Source organism: Hippoglossus stenolepis, chromosome 1 (genome assembly GCF_022539355.2).
Source record: "Hippoglossus stenolepis isolate QCI-W04-F060 chromosome 1, HSTE1.2, whole genome shotgun sequence".
Lineage (NCBI taxonomy): Eukaryota > Metazoa > Chordata > Actinopteri > Pleuronectiformes > Pleuronectidae > Hippoglossus > Hippoglossus stenolepis.
The window spans coordinates 5,293,020-5,311,366 of record NC_061483.1 but is presented as its reverse complement, the minus strand read 5'-3'; the positions used below and the strand labels follow the sequence as shown (position 1 = coordinate 5,311,366).

Below are 18,347 nucleotides of genomic sequence, written 5' to 3'. Positions count from 1 at the left end.
TGAGTTAAAGGCTGAGTTTAACATTGTGATCACATGATTCAGATACTTTTGTAGATATGCTGTTAACCTAGCATTAGCCTCTGTGCTTGTTATTTGTCTGACAATTCAGGTAATCTGACAAAATACACTTAATCAATTGAGAAACATATTATTTGACTATATAACATGCAAGCTTTGTCTTTTTTCAGATCACCATCCCTCAGGGTTGATGCTTATTTTAACATTTGATGTTATGATTCAGACATTTTGTAGATGAGCAATTATCCTAAATGCTTATTATTAGCCTGACAATTCAAGTACTTTCATGATATAGACCTGATTCAGTGAGAAACAGGCTAACTTCATGTTAACCAGCTGTATAACATGCTAGCGTTGTATTGTTCAGATCAACAATACAGACGTTACATGGCCTTTAAGCCAGAAAACCTCTCCACACTATGAATGACACAGTTTCCGACTGTGTCTGTGAAGAAATGTTTCTGTCAAACCAAAATCAAAACTTCCTCTTGTGGGACAATAAGGAGCTAATCTCTCTGAAGCTATTGCTCTAATTCTGATGTAAACTTAACTTGGGATGTCACCACTTCAATCGATCTCAAGTTGATGCCGGAACTGAGAAAACATGACTTTAGATGTTATAGCGACTAAAGATGTGATTCTTCTGGGTCGCAGCATAAAAAACATACCATGAATTTGTCTAGTTCAGACAAATTCTCATGTCAGAATGAATCTTTCTGCAATAAAAGAAAATAGTAGACAAGCACGTCCTTGAGGACGGTTCCTTTCAGGCTGTTTACCTGTCGGGTCAGAGTCAGGGTGAAGGAAACACATAGAGCATCATGACAACTATCAAAGAAAGAAAAGAATCAAGCGTCAATGCTGAAGCGATGAAAAAGGCCGATCTCCGGTGTCATTACAGCTGTAAACACACTAAACTGATGGAGTCTGTGAATCCAACAAGCAGCTTCACAAGCCTCTGGACAAAGAGGCTGTGCCAGGAATATTATTTTTCCACTTTCTTTAATTTGCTAGATTGGCAATTTTTTTGACATTTTCATTTAATACCCAAGGAATGATTAATGGATCTTGATGGAAAAAAAATCTGGCATATTTAAGGGACTGATATCTATATGAGAGTGTGGCCTGATTGGATTTAAAGGGACGGTTAGGCCTTGCCAGAAGTGTGCGCTCTACTGAGTTCGATTCCAGTGTCCAAATAGGAACATTATTCACATTAGACACATCGAGGATTTCCCTCAATTAATAAACCAGGAGAAATGCACCTATTTTGTAAGTTTTAGTTTCTTTCAGGACTGATTCCTCTCCTCCACAGCTCTTACGCTGCAGGAGACAGTCACACCGATTCTCCATTTGCAACATTTTCTGTCGATTTCAGGGAAGCAGACACTGAGTCAGTATTTTAGCTCCGAGTCAAGACTCATTTATTTAATGCGGCGTGCATTAAATAATGGTTTCCTGATTCCAAGCAGCACCATTTTTCTCCCCTCTTTATCACCAGTAAAAGAGCAGTTAGACCAGTATTAACAGTGCTCTTAAAGGAGAGGGCAGTGGCTTGCTTGATACAAATGAGGAGACAATAATGTGGCTGTATTTGCTCCTGAATACGTCTTTGATACTGACTGAGGAGGGAAAATGGATTCACAGTCTGTTAACCCAACAGCAGCTCACCCCGAGCCACATTCGACTGAACGCTGTCCGAGGAAATGGACGTTTTCTACGGCAAAAAATCCAGTATTCACTGATAAGGCTTGCAGGTTTCCCCCTGACCTCTGTGGAGGGAGAATCGATGCTACGTGTGGAATACGCTGAGATCAGAGTGGTTTCGGTGCTGGAAATGGTGTAAAAATGAGCATCATGTCATAAAATGAAAGCGCGAGGAGAAATACAAAAGGATCCTGTCCCAGAGAAACTAGGGTGAACGGGCATTCTACACATCTGCCTTTAGCTTTCACCGCCCAGGTGGATTTTTGATACAGCTTCGTACTCGGCTGAACTGTAATCGGCGCTTTATTTACTCAATCAGAGCCTCTTTCATTGGACTCATCTTCAGGGTGCAGGCGAGTGGAAATCATGGATTTCTAACTAAATGGATGTTGATTGTGTGGGTGGTCTTCACATTCACTCTTAGAACCTTCAATTGCTGCTGATTGCTCATATACTATGTTGTTGTCAGGCATTAAAGCAACAAAACTTCTGGTGGGGGTTGATTACAGATACTCACATTAGCTATCGATCTTGTGAGTAAAGAGATGACGGCTGTTGAGAATGTCTCCAAACTCACAAACTCCAGTCTCTGGTGAATTCACAGCTAATCACCGTCACCTACTGACAGAGCATATGGTTTAACATAAGATGAAAGTCCCGAGCCACGAATCAGGAAGTGGGTAAAGACGGACGACTCATCTCCACTTCCTCCCACGGTCCAGATATGAAGCCAACAGATCTGCTCAGTCGCTCTCAGCCAGGATGTTTCACTATAGCATCAAATAACAAATTAAAACCAAACTCACCAGAGGAAATTAACGCTTGGATGTAGATCAATGTGATTAAAAACTACCTCAACTGGTGGAAAACCTCTTTGAGAGTATTTTGACTATTGAGTTTGGTCCATGTCCCATCTGCTAACATGGATGAGGTTCAGATTTATGACCTGTAATGCAGCCAGCCACCAGGTGGCGATCAAGACATCTTGGCTTCACTTTTGAGGAGCGGCCATGTCGTCCATCTTTATATACGGTCAATGTGGTCCGGTTCCTAATGGATTCCCCGCTAATTAGTGCCACCTACTGACATAACAAGGGTATAACACGATATGAAAAAGATAAATTACGTGCTAGGAAGCCTGCTCTGGGTTTTAAAATATAAGACGTGAAATCCATCATGTAGCTACTGAGAACTTTAATCATTGTGTTGTTGGGTTGAACACGGTGATGCTGCTCTGTTGTGTTTCCAGGTCATGTTGTTAAGGGCTCACCTGACTCACACTTATTGTTTATGGCTGTGCGATGCTTTTCTTTATTGTTCTACTGTGTGCCGTGTTTGCAGATTGCCATGGCAACCTGGGACACATGGATTTGTGGTTCTGATTTTATTTGCATGTAAATGAAGCGTCCACACTGTCCCAGTGTCTTCAGAGAGATGTGATTTTTAATGTTTTGTGTCACATCAAAGCTGTGTTCAGCACAATGTGTGTATCCAGCTTCCTGTTTCCTCACCTTTTCAAAGGGGGGAACATGAATTTTTAAAAAGTCAAATTCGTGCTCATTTCACATTCTACAACTCACAGTGGGAGTATGATGATTATTCAATTTGCATCCACATCATGTAATTTGTTTTGGAGTTCATGGTCAGTTCACAATAATTTTATGAGTGGGCGCAACACACGCAACTGTGTGCATCAGTTTGAGCCGCACGGATTTATTACCTCATCCTTCAGGACGTTTTGGTCATTTGGATTTTTTTTGGTTTTGCTTCAGGTGTGACGAGGCCTCATTAACATGCAAAACAATAGAAAAAACATTATACATGGAATATACTGTAAATAGCCATGTAGCTAGAACGCTTGAAAGGTTTCTGAGAGATGGAGTTTCCTGCCTGCAGCTGCAGTAGTTGCAAACCTGTCAGGACTCATTTCTAAGGATAAAGATATCATTGACAAAGCAAGAAAGAAAAAATATATATTTCTATTTTTTTAGACTCTTCAATTTCTCTTGCATTACTGGACAATTTCATGCCTCTGAAAATCCTGCAAATAACACAATCCAGGGTTGAAATATTACTCTGAGGCCGACTCTTCACAATTTCCTGACGTGTGCAGTCGGCAAACCAAGGTCGTAAAATGGCTGTTGCTTTGTATTAAATGGGAACTTTTCAACCCAGTTTGTATCGTTACAATATCGATAATACATGAAGATGAGTAATGTTTAATTTCCCACTCTGTCGCCTGGATTGAGATGTACATGGTCGATAAGTCCGCCAGATGATTTTTTTTAGCTCCCTGGCCGTGTGGTAGAACTACAACGTGCACTTCCGCATTTTCGTGTGCAGTCGGAGAGAAGCCTGGAAGCAGGGTGCATTCTGGGTGTTGTAGTATTTCCACTTTTGGGGCGAAAGGATTATCAGGGTCTCTTTGTTGCACCAATTCTGACTGTTTATGAGGCGGTCGTCCTCCCAGCAGTGTAACACTTCTCTTAGTGGTTCACAAACTAAAAATCTGGGATCCACAGCTCCAGACTAACCTGAAATGTCTAAATCAAACCACAAAGTCAGTCCACATGGGCTTAGGTTACATTTTTCTCCCTATTTCCTAAGCTGACCACACACACGCACACCTCTAACATGCAGTTATCTGTGAGTGATGCATGCATTACATTGTCAATAAAGCACAAACACCGCGTAGGTAATTGTGTGCTGGCATAACCGTCCACAGCACTTGAATCTGTCACTGCCATATATCTCAACCTTTTTAATTTACAATAAACACTGTCACTCTCTCGGGATGTCGAGCCCACAATTGCTCTTGCGTAACGTGTCGCGCCTGCTGTCTCCGATATGTGGCTGCAATCGATCAGCCCGCACATCGCCTTGTCTGTTCAGCACGAAAAAATGACACCGCATGCCATTATCCGTCTCACCCCCATTTTATCCAGACCTTCTTTGTCAGCGCACTTTTGCTCTTAGTGCATGTCAGTGATCATACGGCGACATTAGATGTGATAAGAGTCTCTTTGGCATTCGGAGGCTTTTTGCATTAATGCAGCGGCTGAGTAATGTCGTGGCGGAGGAGGAAGGAAGTTATTTATTCTTCAAGGCGCGAGCACCATTGAATTTATTGGGTTGTGTGTAGAAATAAGTAAAAAGGGGACTAAACATTCAAAGTAAGTTCATTTCACGAGGCAGGATCCAGGCATTTAATACCCAGATATTAAGAAAACTCTCAGAGGGAGGACGGCTTTAGATTTTAGATTTACAGTGTGTGAGTAACTTCTAACGTTTGCCAGGAGAACATTACCTTTGGTGTCATTTCTTTGAATATGCATTTTCAGTTCCTCGTTTCATCTGTGCTGCTGTGCTTCGTTACCGTTTAAATCACTTTAAATCACAATAAAACTGACTCGACTAAACTGAAATTAGGATTCTGTTACGTCTCCTTTTATCGCCTCTGAAGTTCATGAACGAGGGAGCGCGCAGCATCAGTTCTTAAAAGAAAAATAGAAAAGTTTTAGCTGCTTTGTCTTTGTCCTGTTCAACAAACATAAAGCAGCAGTTTCCATTTTCCACCTGCTTCTGCTTCTCCTCCGGTAAGTATCACACAGAGATCCAGTAAATACACCGGTGTATGATTTTTTTTCTTGCCATTTAGTCTGTGAAATTACATCAGGAAGACATGAAAGGAAGAAGACAATGAGCAGGAGGCCATTTTAGACTCAAAAACATCAGAATCGGCAGCGAGGAATTGAGTATGTGGCAAAGCAGCCCATTACGAGGCTCTGTGAGAACCTGATGAATCCCAGCAGGATCCGAGTCAGTCTGTAAATCACTCTCTCTAAAACATACTCATAATAAGCCCTGAAAGCAAATCATTGATAATGACTTCACAGAGAATTGCAGCCATAAAGCTTCCCCCCCCGCTGACACCGCAGCACAAATCACAGGGATCGGCAACATAAAGACACATTTTAAAAAGTAATGCTGGTGTAAACAAAGGCTACGCTGAGCACCACTGATGTTTCTCTGGTCTCCATCAGGAAGTGTTGTACACATCGTCAGGTCACAGATGCACAGTTCTGAGGAAACGGTTTCATATCACATCGCTACAACGTACTCACTGGACTTTCCATTTATAAGTTACAAGGTTATATGAAGGTCAACTTTTTGTTACCTCCACAAAGAAGATTGTGTTTTTACCCCGATAAGTTGGTTCTTTAGCTGGATTAAGCAAAAAAAAACTGATTTCCACGAAACTTCCAGGTGAAAAGATTGGACATTTAAAATTAAAAAGTCCAAATCCGGACAATATTCATAAGATATATATTTTCAAGAAGTTCCAGGGAATAATTAATGAATCTTAATGAGTGCAACTTGTTGAACTTATGGTTTACACTCTACTGAGTGTAGTTGATACTGTTGTAAAAAGGTGTTAATTAAACTTGTTTTAATCTTATATTAAGAGGGCGTAAATATTTATTACACCCTCACTGATATAAATGCGGGCCGACAACTTTTAGAAGCAGTTCTCAGTTCAGCTCAATGCACTTTCTACAGGACCGTAAAATCCAGGCAACATATAAAGAGTGTATTGATGTTAACTCGTGAATATTCAGTTTCTCATTAGAGAGTTCGTAAGAGCTGCTCTTAATCTTGAACATGACCGGGCAAAAAGAGACATTTCCTACGTGTACTCTCACACATGCACATAGCCCCCTCCTCTTGCTTCTTTGGATTACTCATCACCTCCTGATTACTTGGTTTATGTTTATTCGGGACCTGGGTCATTTTTTGAGTGTCGAGTGTAAATGTGAACGAAGGCAACTGGACTTTCTCTTTTTAAAAGACGTTTTAAGAAGCTTCTGCAGTGGTCGGAAGTTCAGGTTGACGACCTTAATGGCCCACGAGGCATCGATAGGGTCATTCACACCTGGACTCAGCGGACCCACTAGTTGGCTGGAAGGTCAACTACCTCCATGTTTAACATAATGACTCTCGAGATAAGCAGCGACCCAAAGAGGTTAAATACCTGGAGCTTCCCGCGGGTCAGTTAAAAGTGAAACAGCCTCTCGGATGTAGTTGAGAGTTTTACAGTAAAACAGAGGAGACAGAACTCTGAGCTAGTAAAAAGATAATGCTTGAGCTCTTTTGACCTTTGGGTTTCTGCACACGAGAGCATTTCTGCAACTCACACAAGTGTATTAGATGGGGAGAAATGTTCCTCATGATTTCCCTGCATGTAGCCACGACTTAAATGTCAGAGCGGCACAGACGTCAGAGGAGCTCCCAGACTTCTTATTGACCACAGCTGACCCCGACTGTATGTGATTACGAGCGCCCTCGAATCTAGAGAGGACACTTCCCCCACATAGAGCTGGAAGAGACGGAGACAAATCTCAAAATGTCAACAATGGACTATTCGTGTAACGCAGACCGTGGCTTCATTTGTTGAACGATAGCATTTGCAAGGCATTTCAACCTTTTCATTTGGAAAGATTATTGTGTACAGATGATATATGGAGATGCGGTTTAGCAGGAGGCTGTGACAAACATTAGCGCACAGATCCTTTCCACGCCTCCTTGTCAGCATCTCCGCACTTGTACCACTTCCAAATCAAGACGTTGCATTAAAGGAATCCTTAATCCCTAATTGTTCATTACAAAGCCAAATCATGGCCTTCTTTATGGGTCATTTAGTCAGTTAAACCAATCCGCTGCGCAGTATCGCCAACATGTACAACCTGCTGCTGTGCAAATCCCTTGATTGATGGTTGAGGGCTTTCTACATTTACCTCTGATTACCCCGAGCGGAGTTGAGCATGCTGGGACAAATTCAATATGTAACATTAACAGACATTTATTCCGGGGCGGCACGGTGGAGCTTCACGGTGAAAAGGTTCCAGGCTCGAAGCTGCTGGTCGCTGTAGACGTTTCTATGTTCTCCCTGCGCCTGTTGGAGTTTTCTCCGGATTCATCCCACCATCCACAGACATGCAGCTTAGGTTAAGACTCTTAATTGCCTGTACTACGAACAACTCCCCTCAAAGGATTAATCTGTATCATGAATATTAAATGGAGAAATTCATTCAAATTTAACTGCTACCTGAGATATTACCTTATAAATGCATTAATCAACAAGACTATTTAAAGGTTGATCTACTTTTATTATCCTGTATTCATTTTTCATTCCACGATGAAACCCATTAGTGTCATGACAAGGCACTACCACCTGGGTTCACTGGAGAATTAACTGTGATTACCATGGCTACAGCAGCAAATTGAGAACATGGGTGAGGATCTGTTCAGGTGCAAGTTCAAATCAGGGAGGTACCGTTCTTTCTAAAGTTAGTTTGGTTGTAAAATCAACTCCATTTATTGTAGTTTCAATTAAGTGATTGTCTGTAAATTAACCACTTAATAAGAAGTTCAGCAACTGTCATTAGACAATTACATTATAGATGTGTTGACCTTGGGTTTAATTTAATCCCCTGGTTATGGCGACTTGAGAGAGCTGAGGATAAATACGTCTTAGCTGAGAACATGTTGTGAGAATTATTCACAACACAAAGTTGACCTACTTGTAATATTTTTTATGTGAACAGCAAGGAGTCCTGCAGCAGATGGTCCTGCCTCCATGACGCTGTCATCCCAGCATCATGGAGTCAGCGTGGGATCACATGACGAAACCGAAGACGCCGAGCAACACAAAATCCACAGCACATTCTTCAAAATGCTTGGGAACAACCAGACTGCACAACATGTGACCAGGGGAACAGGTGCTGCTTGCAATCTAAAGGGTGGTCCCACCAAAATAAGGATATGATAATTGTTTTGTCTTTGTGCTGCTCTATGTATAAGTTCATTGATACATATTGCAATGGGGTTAGTAGTTGTATTGATCAGATGATTATTCCCCTTCATGAATAAGTCACAGAGAAGTTAGACAAGGACGTCGTGCATAATTCAAAAATGTATTTTTTGAGGTGTCTCTGCATCCTACAGGACACATGGCCTAAAGCTCATAAAGGTGGACAATGGTCATACAGCCATTTCATATTATGTCATTATGAAACGCCAGTGTTACAATACAAAACAGTTATGGTTCCCTGATTGGAGTTCATACGGTGCACGTGCAAGCCTCTCTGATGCTTTATCGGTTTTGAAAGCATCCACACTTTAATTTGAAAACCTTTGCACATGTCTGATAAATCCACTGGAAACTAGATTCAGGCAGGTTCCTTCTATAAACAGCGTGATCTCAGGCACTTGATGTCATCGTGTCATTGTTCGGTTCTTCATTTGAAGCACTTGATCCAGTTAACAGAGCAGAGTTTAGTCATAATTGGCCTCAAATTGACTTGAACATCTGGCGAAAAACCTGTTTTCTCACTGCAGTGGTGAGCAATACAGCCTGGTGAGCATCACTATCTCTTCATCATCATTTTTCATGATCTTGTGATGTAATTAAAAAGCCCGCCTGCAGTTCAGAGCAGCAAAAACAAGCATCGGCTGTGACCATGGTGTGACATTACAGAGCCTCACGAGCCTGCTGTTTGAAAATCCCTTTTTATACTGCAATGAATATTTGCAAAATACACAAACAGTCGAGTGTTCTTGTAGAAAAGTTTATAAAAGCCATTAATGGTGATGAAAAATAAGTTTATAGCTAATTGAGTAACTTTTGTGATGCCATTAAGGTACCAGATGTCAATTTAATCATCTAGAAAGCTGAAGCAGTGAAAATCTGCAGAAAAGTGTATTTGCATATAATATGAGATGGAGTCAATAAATCTGAGGGTTGAAAACTGGTTTAAAAACTAGTCTCATATTTAGATATATGATTAATCAAAGGATTTTTCAATAACTATAAAATCCAGTGAAATTAACAAAGTGGCCGACACGTGATTTCATTTCATTTGTCACAATGTTGGTCTGTGGAACTTTTGTTTTGACGTTTCCTTTCCTCCTTCTTCATGTTACGCAGCCGACAGCACACAAACCAAAGTTAACAATGAAAACCTCCAACTTTAAATGACTTACAGGCAGCTGCCGCGGAGACACTGACTGCACGTTACATTTAATGAGCTGTTGGTTGGCTGTTGCTGTGTTTTAGTTTTTTTTTCATTCCTGCAGATAACGATCCAAACGGCAGATAATGTGGTGTCACATGTTGTCAGCGTAGCTACAATGGCATTTGCCGGCACACACATTTTTTTCCCAAGCTGTCTGAGGCGTCAGCGGTAAATGTCAGATTTCGGTGTCAGCTCCTCGGCATCAAAGAGGAATTTTTTTCAGACGAACTATTTCGCGCTGATGTTCAACAGTCGAGAAACGGAAGAAGCATTGAAAGAAAGACGAGTTCTCAAGGCAGCAGCCGTGATCACGATCAAGCTCAAAGACACAGAGTGATCACAAAGTGCTCGGAAAACACATTCATGCCAGCGAATGTCCGGCTTTGATTGAGGGCAACAAGACCCGCCCCCCCCAAAAAATCACTATATGAAAAGGAAAAGGCAGAGAAAGACGGTAAATTAGAGTAAAATTCTTCCTTTAAGGTAACATACAGGTCCTGAAAGCCTAAACAGAGAAGTAACGAGGTCGACCAGAGGTTTTTTTTGTTTTAAGTGCCGCGTGTTGACTCAACGCTACTTCGGTGACTCACCTCTTGCTGTAGATCCTTGATGATTTTGGTTTTTTTCTCCATCTCCACTTTGAGAAATTTAATCTGAAGACAGAAAAGGACAAAAAAGAAAGAAGATGAGAGTAAATCCACAGCCTCACTGTGTTATTTTCCATTCACTGAACATATTTAATGACGGTTATGGACGTTGAGTTTGCCTATTTAAGCAGTGTACGTGAAATTAAATGCATTGAATGAAGGCAATTATGACAATTATCAGAAGGCAGCGCCGGTATCTGATTCACCGTCGTCCAGTGGTAAAGGACAAGAAGGGGGGGAATGAAAAAACTAACAATTAGGGCTGCACGATTAATCGTATTAAAATCTTGATTCACACCGATGTGTGATTTCTAACTGAGGACAACTCTGCTGCATTTTAATGAGGGACATCAGCTGCATCAAAACAAGCGCTCGTACTTTCCTCCAAAAGAACCCAAAGCCCCCCCGTAAGGACACGGACACACATAAGCAGGTGCAGGCAAAATGTGATGCGCGCACGGGAATCAGTTCTGTGATCCGCTGCCTCTCCTTTGTGGAGCAGTTAATCGGTTGGGTCGACACAGGTAGCACCAGCGTCTCCTCCATCCTGGTTGACTCTGAAAACTACAGCTAATGACACAACCACACAAATAGTGTTGCTGTCGGTTGAAGCTGTGTGACGTTGCAGGTCAAAGTTCTTCAAAGTATAATTCCACGCAAAGCCACGCTGCGGAATTACTTGGCCACAGGAAGCCAGTGTTTTATTCGCTCAGAAAGGAAGTGAACAGGAGGCAAAGGCAAATCTTTCCTTTCTCCCTCAACCAATGGCAACGCAGCGTTTCCCCACATGATGCAGAGCCGTAGAAAAATGGCAGTGAAAGAGTGAAATGGAAAGAGAGCTGAGAATGAGTGAGAATCGTGATCTCAATTCTTAGCATTCAAAATTGTGGTTTTCATGTAACAATGTTAATCTTTAAATCATGTAATGCATTAAATGATTTAATCACTGGAGCTCCAAGCCTATTAGCACCGAACAATTAAATCTTTAAATTTACAAACATTTACCTTCACATTACATGAACATGAGTAAACTGTTTTTTCATCTTCATTTAACATTTTTAGGGTATTTACATCAGCAAATGATTCATAAACTGACAGAGGAAATAAATCCCTTTTTATTCTAACATTTTTGCTCTGGAGGGGTGAAATTCAAAGTCACATTTTTTCATCCCGACTTTGGAGTGAGTGCACCCGAGGGAACTGTAAACTAGACGGCACCGGTTGACTCACATCCCCAGACGGGGCACGATAACATCAAAGGTCATGTTCAGTCACTGTAGCTACACAGCCCCGGAGAAAATTATAAAAAAAAAACATAAAAAGCTTTAAAAAACAGAAAGAAAGAACATCCTGGTGCAGCATTAACTCATTTGTTCATTACTGTCATTACCTAAGATGGTAAATTATAAAACATGCATGTGTTGTATATGCACTACATGTTTTTGATTGTACGTCGAGTAGCAAAAAACAGTGTTTGTCTTTGATTTATCGTCTTTAATCTAAGCCGTACGACCAGTGTTGGTAAGTTTACATTGAGGCAGTATATCCAGGCTCCTTCTATAAATGAACATCGCTCCTCATAAAGCGACCGAGGCACAGAGGCCCCTCGCTGTAGTGAAATTTTTAAACTCTGTTTTTTAGTCGACCACCCATCAAGCCGTAAAGACTTTTTAAAAACCTCTGTCCCACATTGCATTTCTCTCGTGTCCTACAGAGTTCGTTTATCTTAACAGGGTGTCCAGAAATGTTCCCCGATTCTCCCCCCGCAGGAACAAACACCTCGTTTGTTCCTGCAGGGAGTAGCTGCCTATTTTTTCCAATGCGTGTCGGATTCTGGGGCCCGTATGTTTATCATGTCACAGTTTTATCTTTGTTTATCACGTCCCTTTCATCATGAGCTCAGCGTGGCTCGCCGGTGCAGACCCGTATCTTGTGTTCGGCAGCCAGACAGAGGTTCAAACAGCAACTGCAGACGTCAAGCTGCTGCCGAGAGCTGCCGTATATGTCTTAAAGAAAGAAATCCATCTGTGTGTGTGAGAGGAAGATAGACCCAAGATATATCGTTCTCTCTTTTTGTTGTGTGTCCTTAACAGAGGTCATCCAGTGAGTCAAGGGGACAAGAGGGGGGGATTCATGGGGCTGGTGACCTCATACCGGGAGTGGACCCCAGGGAGCAGAACGCTGAGCTCCACCAGTGGACTCACAGCCCCGAGCGGAGCATGATAGCATCAAGGTTCATGTTTCAGTCACCACCACCACCACTGCCACAGGGAACGGTTGGAGAAAATAGAAAATAGCAAACACATCTCGGTGCAGCTTGTAGTTTTTTTTTTGTAAAAATAAGTCAAATAGAGGGTAAATATTGTAACAGCTTCTTTACGTTTGCAGTTCAGCAGTTTGGAAAGTTAAAATTGTTGATTTAATTGTGATTTATATAAGTATTATAATAAAAAATATATATATATTACATAAAATATAGAGAACATGAAATTAGCTTAATTGTGGCAGGATGTAGTTATGACAATTTCCTCCTGAAATATAAATATGGTCTAATTTATTCATGAAAATACTTGTTAATTGATTAAATAATTTATAAATGAATTGGTCAATGGAAAAAAAGATTAACAGTTTTAATAAGTGATCAAATATTTGAAACGTTATCAAACAACACAATTCTCTGCAGTCATGCAGCGACCTCTGTATATGCTAACATCAGTATGCTAACATGTTAGCAGGTAACGTTTACCCCGTTCACATCTTCATTCATCATGTTAGCCTGGTAGCACTAAACACTAAACACAAAGAGCAGCTGAGGCTAATGGGAATAATCTTTTTGCATTTGGTCAAGTAAGAGCGGAACATGTGTGTATGCACCAAATATAAGATAATAATCTATTGTGGAGCTTTTTAGTCCAACTGCCCGATGACATTAACATCTGTAAAGCCACACTATTCACTTGCTCTAGTTGAATACTGTTGAATTGAATTTTCTTAATCTTAATCTTTCTTAATTTTAATATGTATTTTCTGCAGAAATCAGTAAAAAACCCTCTCACACCAGAACACCTTCCTGATGCAGAGTCCTGTTGGTTGGACTTCCACTGCTCAACACTTATCCTATTTCTACTTTTCCATCTTCTCCTCCATCCGTGCTTTTGATGATCTCTGCACGTCAGAAGCTGCGGTAAACATTTTCATTTTCGCGAGCGAGGTGCCTCTAACGTTCCTCATGTTGATTCTCAGTGGATATTTTTTCTTTTTACAAGCCTTGTTCTCCCACTGAACGGTGAGCGGACACAGATTGGAAGGCAGATACAGCGTTTCACTGCTCTGTTGAACGACTGTGGCATTTGCATGACGCCGACGTGGTCTTTTTAATCTCGGAGCTCGGCGGTTGTTACAAATTCCATCTAACAGAACATAAATGTCAAACTCAAATCGTAAAAAAAAAAAAACAGCGACTGGGATTTGTCACTGGTCGGAGGAAAATGGCACGAATGTCACTTGAGATGTTACCGAACTATTGTTTATCTCGCCGAGCGCAGACGACTGTGATTGTCGATCATAATGTCACAGTCAAAACCTCCCGACTGTGCATGAGAAGCCAGGACAAGCTTTTCATTAGCGTGCATTGAAAATCCCAGAATCCTTCCTGTGCCGGTGCAGCCGTCAGGGCAGCGAGACGGGCGTCATGGTGATGTGTCATTTAGGGGTTTGGTGACAGAACATGAGGTGAAGTCTCTGAATATTATGAAGACACAAATGTAGGACAATACAATATTTGTAATGATGATGCTGAGGGTTAAGGGCAGAGGATGTCACACCTGGTTGTGATTTGTGAATATGGGCTATACAAATATAATTTGATGACGAAAATATAGAATCTACACAAGGACGAGGGATTCTGCTTTTACAGTTTTCACCTTAAAATATCGGCTGTGTCTGCCAAAACAAATCAGATTCAACTGTTTTATTCATGTTATTTAATTCAACTGTTAAACACCCTCTAACATATTGATATAACAGTTTTAAACTACTTAATCTCAACACACCAAATTGAGCTTCTTAATCCAGGTACTGGTTTAAACATGTATAATGTATAAGGATAAATTATTGATATGATGTGAATGACAGCTCAGTCGGGGGAATGTCGCTCTTGACAGTGACGCGATGCGACCTGCCAGGAAGAAAAAGACGTTTCACACTGTTGGATTTGTTGAAACTGTAGAAACACTCAGTTTGAAAGTTTAAAACCGATTTGCAGCTTTTTCTTTATCTTTATATGTTGATGACAAACGTAACATATTTGTCTTTTGCTCTATTGGTCAAACTAAATTTGCAATTTTCATGATGTAACCACGGGCTCTGGGAAATGGTGCTCGACATTTTTCACTATTTTCCGAGGTAAGTGATTAGCTGAAATTGAATTGTCCAGATTGTTCAAGATACCTGTGATAAATTTAATTAGAAGCAAAGTGACAGTTTATTGGGCATCACAGGGGGATAGATGGACATGTAGATATATTGTAGATGGAGAGACGGATACATACATAATAGATAAGTACATGTTCTGGGGTTATAATGGCTTTGTCCAATTTTAGTCAAATTTACGCGGAGGTTGGGAGGAGACAAATCCTTCGGTCCGTATTTCTGAGAGTTTCAATTAGGTGTCGAGGCGAGGGGGCGAGAGAGGGAGCGAGAGAGGGGGCGAGAGAGGCGGCTGCCGCGTAACGAGCGCGGATCACCGAGGGCCCTGTGTGACAGGTGACGGGGCTGGTTAGAGGAGACCGGATGCTGATGGTCAGGTCGGCGCTGTCTTACCGTGGCCTGCTGCTTCTCTGCTCTCTCATTTGCCTCATCCAGCTGCTTCTGCAAGGCTGCCTGGAGGGACTTCATCTCCTCTCTGTCAAGTGAGGGGGTAAGAAACAGTCTGTTAGCACATCCTCCTCACGCTCTCTGAGGTCTCCACCGCTCTGCCACAGAGCAGCTTCCTTAAACATGTCCAGAGACATTTTGCACATCAGGACCAGAACTGAGAAAAAACAGTTTCCAGACTTTTAACTTCTGTGGAAAAAGACATTTGGTTATCGTTTTTAATTGTTTACACAAAGACTCTGTGTTTTTATATCCACAATTGTCCCGCATTTAAAATAAACGTGCAACAATTATCATTGTGTCAATCACACACACACACAATGACTCTGAAGTCATTCACGTTTTTAGAAGAGGTTCATGTTTCAGATGTTTGGGATCAATTGGATCCCACAAAGGTTTTTCTTTCTTTTTAAAATGTGGTCTCAGTATTGGTAGCATTTCAAAATGGATCACCGACATCCTGAAACAGACTTGGAAGCAATCAGGATAATTTCTGGGCTCCTTAATCTGAAGATGAACTTCTAGTTGTTCCTGACGGCTTCTCAGGATTTAATGGACCCAATGTTTTCTTATTCTTGACTCAAGAAGTGAGGACCACAAAATCGTCCTCACTGCTCAACTCCTTTTAGTCTCCTACAGCAATTTTGAGCCTTCAAATTATAGTTTTAAGGCATAAAGATCGTTATACAATTAAAAAAAATATTGTATAAATGCTGATGTCAAGTTTCAGAAACAAAAAGCATAAATTTGACAATAATATTAAACTTTCCACTCTAGTCGTTGTTGTCAACAGCATTAGCACATCATTAACTGCACAATTAGTGGTTCACGGAGGTATTTGTTGTTAAACTGACGGCCAAATCTGCTGTAAACTGCTTTTGTTGAATTGTTCAAGCCTCATTTACACGTTCACACATTTAAACTAATTGATTTGGCATGAACGTTTTCGTCTGTGCTTTCAAAACAGTTGTTACATGCATTTGTTTTTCCATAATCCCAGAAACAATTTCACATTCATTGGTGTTTTTGTTACAGTGTTTGAATTGTAAAGGTTCAGGTGCTGCCAGTTTTTCTTAAGATCCACGGATACTTACAGCATCATAAATGAAAAGCGCGTCTTTGTTCTAGGTCAATGGGAAGATCACAGTACGTGCTATTTATTATGTAGCATCATCCAGTGGCCTATGAGCACTCGGAGCACTCAACATAGATTTTATTCATGCTGTATGAAGACTGGTGCCGCATTCATTATTTGTTTAACATAATGTGTTAATAAATTAAGATGCGATGGGTATTCTGTGCTGTTTGATGCCCCTGTGAACACATAACAGCAACGCACACTGAATTATAAATCAAGTGGGCAACTGATGTGGGTCAGTGGTTTAAAAAAAAAAAAAAAACACTTGTAGAAATCACGTCACAAGGCAGCACAGTAAATCAGAGACAACAGAGTGTTCACTGTTTGCGAGCTGGGCTGAAAGCGTGAGAGAACGAGACGTGGCTGTGACTCTGAGTGTTTAGGTGGAAAGAATCCCGCTGCTCAACAGGCCGATTCTCTTCTGCATGATTTTAAATGCCAGTGGCCTTTGTCTCTTGGCAGAAGTTCAGCCCAGCGAACGTTTTTTCTTCACAGTGAACCGGCCAACCACCACCACCGCCGCCGCTGCTTTGGCATTTCATTTAAATTCCCATCTCCTGCATCCAAGACTTTTTGTATAAACAAGATCATAACTGCCCGAGCTGCCAAAAAGTGGGACAGCACATGTGAGATTGACGTCCCTTGAAGGCACAGAGCGGCGAGCGTAAGACAAACAGGTTGACAGCACGTTAAATCACAGCTGAATTCATTTTTCTTTTTTACTTTTCAGCTGCAGATCAGCGCAAAAAAGACTGAGAAGTCTATAGAAGCGTCTATCTCCAATATTCAGTGAGGAAACTTTTAATTCTCATAAAATTCTCAACAGTAGTTTGTTGGGATTTGTTTAAGGATCGTGGGAAACATCCACTGTTCAGTTGTGTTTCAGATTTTTCAGTCAGAGCTCCATTAAGTACTATTTACATAGTGTTGCTTAATGCAAAGTATTGACAACGATTACTTTGAGATTTTCACGCCGCTGTGTTTAAAACTCTGAATTTAACATCACTGCCCGAGCTGCCAGAAAAACTGGGACAGTAAATGTAAGCCTGACGTCCCTTGAAGGCGCAGAGCGGCGAGCGGGAGACAAACAGGTTGACAGCACAATTACATCACAGCTGAATTCAGTTTGGAAACTTTTGAGATCTCCCAGTTTCCTACCGTCTGCTGCACCTGCTCTGCTGGGAAACATTTCTGTGGCAAAACTTATTTACAGAAAAAAAAAACAATCAAACGGCCGTTAAGAGACGTCAAAAATAAATGACTTGCAATGAATCACCTGTCTGCATCTGCCGTGATGGAGGCAGCTTGTAATCACACCTGGCAGATATGGAACTCCAGCGGTGGATTAATAACACTCTGGGGGCGCTCACAAGTGCTATGTCGGCAACATCGAGCCAAACTGCTGCTTTATGGTTTTTCTAGCTTGATGACATGTCAGAGATGCCATGGGCCAGTGATAGGCTATTGATTGGCTATCAGGATGCTGCCCACAGGAGGGTTGACTTCATTCCCGCTGACATTTCAGAAAGCGCAGGGGCCACAAATGACTCCTAATCATCAACAGTCTCATTACACACAGCATTAGTCAGACGGCGGTGAAGCTCTTTAGGTAAACACTTCTCCGGCTCGCTTGCAAAAAGACGAAAAAGCGACGTGCAAATGCTTATTTTAAAACACAAAGCAAAGACAGGCACTTCATTTTTAACACACAGTGAGGATGTCTGACTGATGTGTGTATTATTCACCTGCTTCAGCGTGTAATGTCATATATAAACAAAGTGGGCGACACCTTCAGAACAACCAGCATCAATAATAGAGAATGAACCTATTATTTAAATGCCCTGAAAGCTTCTTCTGTCAATCGGCGTCCTGCTGTGTGATCCGGTG

At 41.3% G+C, this 18,347-nt stretch overlaps 1 protein-coding gene across 2 annotated transcripts in view; it reads right to left on the bottom strand.

Annotated features, from left to right (window-relative positions):
- Positions 1–18,347, bottom strand: part of luzp2 (leucine zipper protein 2) — a 146,356-nt gene that overhangs the window by 52,948 nt on the left and 75,061 nt on the right. For both annotated transcript variants that reach the window (XM_035155762.2, XM_035155757.2), the window contains exons 4-5: positions 15,269–15,350; positions 10,391–10,453 (exon numbers count right to left, since the gene is read on the bottom strand). In XM_035155762.2, coding sequence (XP_035011653.1) covers positions 10,391–10,453; positions 15,269–15,350 — 145 coding nt within the window. The remainder of the gene's footprint in view (positions 1–10,390; positions 10,454–15,268; positions 15,351–18,347) is intronic.